The following is a 6,000-nucleotide window of genomic DNA, read 5'->3' as shown; positions in this document are numbered from 1 at the left end:
CGCACGGTCGCGCTTTACGAGGCGGTGATTTTGACGCTTCTCCACGGAAAAATAGGCGAAAAACAGACATAAATTGTAAGTTGTAATTTGATTTATACGTTGAAAATATTTAAAATATTATAATTATATGTTCTACAATAATGCAATTTAAAAATCAACACAAAAAAATCCACAAAATTATATGGTCTACGAAGTCTTTTTTGACTTCTGATATCTGATGAGGACTATGTAGTCAGAAACGGTAAATATTGGCCACTGTTTAATTAAACAAGTGTGGTTGTCTTAACTATTTATTGAATAGTTACTTAAAAATAATAAATATAAGAAAAATAGCGTGCGTCATGGTAACAAACACTTATATTGACACCAATGAATAATTGTTGCCAGCATAGGAAAAAAATTGTACTAATTTAAATGTTGCCAATACAAAAACAAATTAATGAAAATGAAATAAAAACTATTTAATAATTTGTGTGAATTAATTGAACAGCCACACAATATTTTTGAAATTAAAACACGTCATTGCGCCGTAACATGTTCCTTTCATTGTATACAGGTTTAACTCACACCTCTGACAATACAAATTCGCATCGCGATCCTCTCAATTACAAAACCCTCTACAAAGAGTCACCCTAATCAGTCTAATAAAACCTCGGCTGATGATTCACAATGTTGCTGCGGCGCCACCGCTGCATTGTGCGGAGGCGACCAATTGTGCAGAACCCCTGGCTGATCACTTAATTGACTACACAGCGAGAGCTTTGCGCTACCACTCCATTTTCCTCACTCGTTACGTAATGCATCCCACCCATAGATGGTTTAATACCAACGCATTACGCTTCTTTAGATGCAAAGCAGCAATGTATGCGTTGCGATAGATTACATACGCAAATTAACATGGTGAAAGTGAGCCGATGATATCGGATTAAAGTGCACTGAAAATCAGATTTGTTGGCAAGCGATAGGATTGCGTGGGAGCGTTTAATACCACTTAATCTAGACGATTAACTGAGGGAGGGCCCGAGGTTGACGGCGTAAGCCCGAAAAGGCGCGTTCGCGTGCATTAGGCTGTGTAAAGTGGCGTGAGTTATTGGATTTGTTGAATAGCAGCTCAGCAATATACTAAAATCCGATCTATAGTAGATTGCACAAAAGATTTGTGTTCTATGCTTATTATACGTCGGCGGATCTCTATAAAAATACGTGTAAAAAAATCAAAATTAAATAATATTTTTTACGATTTTAAGAGCGTCGGTGGCTCAGTGGTTAAACACTCGACTTGCAATCCTGCAGGTCCTGAGTTCGAATCCCAACATGTACCAATGTACCGTGATGTAACCTGTACATTGCTGCGAAGAAATTCAAAGATATGTGTGAAGTCAACCTTCACTCGGCCAGCGTGGTTGCTTAGTCACCCCTAACTTAGGCTAGGCTCCGAGCCCTTAGTGGAGTCGTTTAGTGAGCTGCTGATGATTACTTCCAAGTAAATTCCAGAATAATCCGTAGTGAGCAGTCACAGGTATTCGCAATTGGAATGATAATAATCCAAAAATCAATATGCAATCCACTCCCCACATTACATTTCCCACGAGAGATGAGACCGCTACGAACTGGCCACTCAAAGCTGGGCTTTTAAATCCGTGTAATTAATGACCAATGTATAACCTCAAAGTCGTTTAGGTTTTTTTTTACAAGAGAAGGGGTAAACGAGCAGCGGGAACACCGAGGTGATCAACGACACCCATGGACATCTGTAACACCAAAACAACTGTAGATGCGTTGCCGGCCTTTAAGGAAATGGTATGCTCGCTTCTTGAAGGTCCCTAAGTCGTATTGGTTTGGAAAGTCAGCCCTTAAGTGTAGATTTAGTATAAAAAATCTACAACTTTAGAAACAGTTTATAAGAAAATGTTGGAAATATTCACAACAATTCGTATCAGGTTAATAAAATTTTACGACTAAATATTTAATCATTCTTAATTAAACAAACACATATGCTAAGATAGATACATTTATAACCTATTTTCCTTAGCGATAAGGGACCAGAGGAGGGGTGAGGAGTGAGGAACAGGGTCAAAGGTTTATCAGCACTTGCGTTCGTATGTGTGCGTTATCTTAAACGCTTCTTTATATGTCATCGCGTCTTCCTTTTGAAACCATCTTGTATGTACAAAAACAAACTTATCGAGTTAAAAATATTACGAAATATTAAAAGTCGAAAAAAAATATTTACTGGAATAAACATTAAATGTAATAATAACATTGAGTGAAATAGTAAAAAATGCATAAGAGTTTTTTTTAAGAGAATAACTGTCAGCCACGATTCCGTCTGCGCGGAATTAAAAAAAAATAATAATTAGTACCCTATATGTTTTTCCAGACTATATTCTACATCTGTACCAAATTTCAAAGAAATATGTTAAGACGTTCTGGAGATACCTTCAAACATCCAGCCATCCATCTAAACTTTCACATTTATAATATTAGTAAGATGGAGCAAACGACACAATGGACACAAGCATTTATAGAAGAACTGCAGATGCGTTTTACATTCAAATTAAAATTACTGCTAATTATTTTGCTTAATTGAATCTCCAAAATAGCTTAGTTTATTGGCTATATACAACAAAAGATTGTGAGATAAAAAAGAACCACTGATTCTTCTAAAACTAATGTTTCATACTTACATTGCATTAGAACGATATACAAATCTATATATATAAAAGAAAGTCGTGTTAGTTACACTATTTATAACTTAACAACGGCTTTACCGATATGGCTGAAAATTGGCGAGGAGGTAGCTTAGAGCCAGGAGACGGACATAGGATACTATTTATTCATTTTTTTTTCGAATTTATGCCTTGAAGATCTGCTTTTTTAACTTACTAATAAGTGCGAATGTTTAGATAGATGTGATGTGGATGGATGGATGTTTGTTTAAAGGTATCTAAGAAAGGCTGAACGGATCTCGATTAAATTTGACATACGTATAGAACATAGTCTGAAAGAACACATAGGCTACAATAATTTTTTTATATATCTATGCGGACGGAGTCACGACAGCTAGTATGCAATAAAAACCCACCCTTAGAAAGATTTGCGTCTTAAATGTTAATACGCAATTAACTATTTAATTATAACTACATAATCACCTAGTCGATACGATATTGATGGTGACAAACAAAACAAATAGAGTAGCAGACGTTCCTAATTTATCCGTGCGTAGTATCCGCGCGGATAACGCGACAAACACGCGAACAAAACAACGTTTGATTTAGTTGACGTGTACGCGTTCAACGACTTTTGCTTTTATTTGACTATCGATCTTGTTTTAAATTGTGATGGGAACTGACTGATTTATACCACTCTTTACGGGCCTCTTCCATGCTGAGAGTCTAAAATTGTTTCGTTCAATGTCTTAATAAGTGTTTGTCCTTTAGAATGAAGACATGTTTTGGTATACTTTTTGTTCAACCTTGTCTTGTCTTATTGATTTAGCGATGTTATTTTTATGTTTTCTTTAACATGCCTTTTACTATAAAATTCACAATCTTTATTTGGATTTAAATAAGATCTTATTTATACGTTCGTAAAATTACTTAAAGAATTTTGTTTATTAAAAAAAAACACGTAGATTTGTTTTTATCAATCTTCACGAGTAAAGTCGACAAACAGACAAATAGACACAAGTAATGCATATAAGTAGTTGAAGATAAAGTTCTGTTAAGGACTTGCAGGAAAGTACTTCATCTTACATTGATCGGCCCGGTGTCTGTCGCCGGCGTACCCCCCGACACCCACATCGGGTGGGGGGCGGAAGCCACCCCCCACGCCCCCAGGTCGAGCCTGACTGAGTAATTGGGTGCAGGTACTTTGCGGCTGTTTTTCAAGGAACCTTTCAGTCTGCCAAGTCAATGGGGGATGGGTTTTTTTTTCTTATTTTGTTTTCTATTCTGTTTTGTGTTATGACCGAATTTGAAAATTTTTTATATTCTTTTTAATAAGCTAGCTGACGTATAATCTGCATATATTTACTATATTTTAAATGGCAATTTATACATATTTATGTGTTAGACTAGATACGCTGCGCTACATCAAAGAAGAGAGTGGTATGTTCTCTTCTAACGTATCTTCTCATGTTTGACTCGATTCTTTCGTATTTGATTGATTTCTCTCTTTATTCTCTTCTCTTAGTTAATTTTTCTCATGTTTGAGACAAACTTGTTGAACTTGTAGTCGTCACTAACCAAAAGTCTCGCGCGATACACAAATAATACAGAACATATCTACACTTGAAAAAAACGAAAAAGATTTATTTTTCCAATTAAGTAGGATGAATTGCTTTTAATTTCTTGTTCTATTCGACTTAATAACTCTAAGGTAGGGCTGTCGTTTGGGTAGTGAAGTTGGGCGATCGCCCAGGGCGCCATCGGTCAGCGATTAACATACTATCGCGTAATCAACCATGATACCTTGCCTTGCTAAACCTACGTAGTTTAGTTGTTAAGCGACTTACACAATTTCGCCGATATTTCTATTTGACATTGTCAAACCAGGTCGCGACCTATTTGTCAAGATTCGTAAAAAAAATCGCTACCACTTTCAAAATGACGGATTGAATTTGTACAGTTGACGTGTAGTCACTATGATAGTATGAACAGAATGGTCGACTCTAGTCGATTCATTGTTGTATGGATCCCGTGCAATGGGATACAATATAAGGTCGGAAGATTTACTTTGCCTTGTGTATGAAAGGGCTACAGTAGCATTTTAAATTAGTTGTGTTGGTTATTAGACAACAAAGCTCTGAAGTCTAATTCTGATTATATTTACTGCTATTTAGGTTAACATTTAAAGTTTAATTTGTATGTTTATATATTTAGTACGTAAAGATGTTTGCTGTATGTTACCTTATCTAGCCTAACTTCAAGACCTAATTTATTTATATAAAAGAGGTAGGCGTAGGCGGGGCGGGGCGGCGCGACCTCTGACCCGCCCTGTCTCACCCCCTACACCTCTTCACCTCGCTGCGACTTCACCCCCGCACTTTCACCTCCCGGGGTGAGCGCCCGACGTCTTCGTAATATGGAAACTGCCACCTCCGAATGTTGAAAACTTTATACATTTTTCACAAGTTATAAAATATTTTCTTATTAACTAAAAGGTATGTTGTTACCGACAAATTGTGGTCTTCGTCATTAAACAAAATGACGGTAATCTTAAACACTCTAAACGCAAATAAAACGGTTTATTTATTACGGACATATTAGCAAGACTGTGATAGCAAAATCTTATTGGAATTTTATAAAGCTGTAAATTTCTAAAGGACTATTATATTATATTTCCGAAGCAAATTTACAATTTTATTTTAAATGAAGTTTAACATATTCTAAATACGTATAAAATAAAAACGAGAAATATGATGTAGACACGTGTAAGTCAAACACAAATGTAAAATATCAAGATGTGTCAACAGTGTCCAATTGGCGGCTGCGCGGGAGTGCGGCCACGCCCCTCGCCGCCCACGCACACAAAGCCGCATCTAGATACCATTTTATAACAATGATATATTAAAAAAAATTAAAACTACACGAGTAATTAAATAGAAGTCAAATGCTCTTTAATAAAGTTAATTTGTTTTATTTACATGAATTTTGTACAATTTATAGAGAAAATATAACCATTAAGTTACTAAAAAAAATATTAATTAAAGAAGTAATTTCTTTCAAAAAAACTACGAAATTAAGTCGAAAGTTTTTTTTTATTTAAAAAAATTCTGATACTAGTTACTATTTCATATAATAGTATTAAAATCTTAAATTTATCAGACTAAATGTGTAGTAGGAGTTTGTAGTACGTAGAGCCGGCAGACAGAGTAACTTGATGCCGAGGATTGTGTAGCGTTGGTGAAAATCATTAATTTAAATTTAAATCTCACCATGGGTTTCTAATACCAATATCTTTGTATAAAACATATCGTTATCCCTGTCATTATCTTTG

The 6,000-nt window shown here is 35.5% G+C and overlaps 1 protein-coding gene across 1 annotated transcript in view; it reads left to right on the top strand.

Annotated features, from left to right (window-relative positions):
- Positions 1–5,207: 5,207 nt before the first annotated feature.
- svp (COUP transcription factor 2) overlaps positions 5,208–6,000 on the top strand; it is a 77,803-nt gene continuing 77,010 nt past the window's right edge. The window contains exon 1 of the mRNA XM_013314212.1: positions 5,208–5,213. Coding sequence (XP_013169666.1) covers positions 5,208–5,213 — 6 coding nt within the window. The remainder of the gene's footprint in view (positions 5,214–6,000) is intronic.

The sequence above is a fragment of the Papilio xuthus genome, unplaced genomic scaffold, assembly GCF_000836235.2.
Source record: "Papilio xuthus unplaced genomic scaffold, Pxut_1.1 DF827461.1, whole genome shotgun sequence".
In the NCBI taxonomy this organism is placed as follows: domain Eukaryota; kingdom Metazoa; phylum Arthropoda; class Insecta; order Lepidoptera; family Papilionidae; genus Papilio; species Papilio xuthus.
Note: the sequence above shows the minus strand (reverse complement) of the source record. Positions and strands in the feature narration are given on the sequence as shown.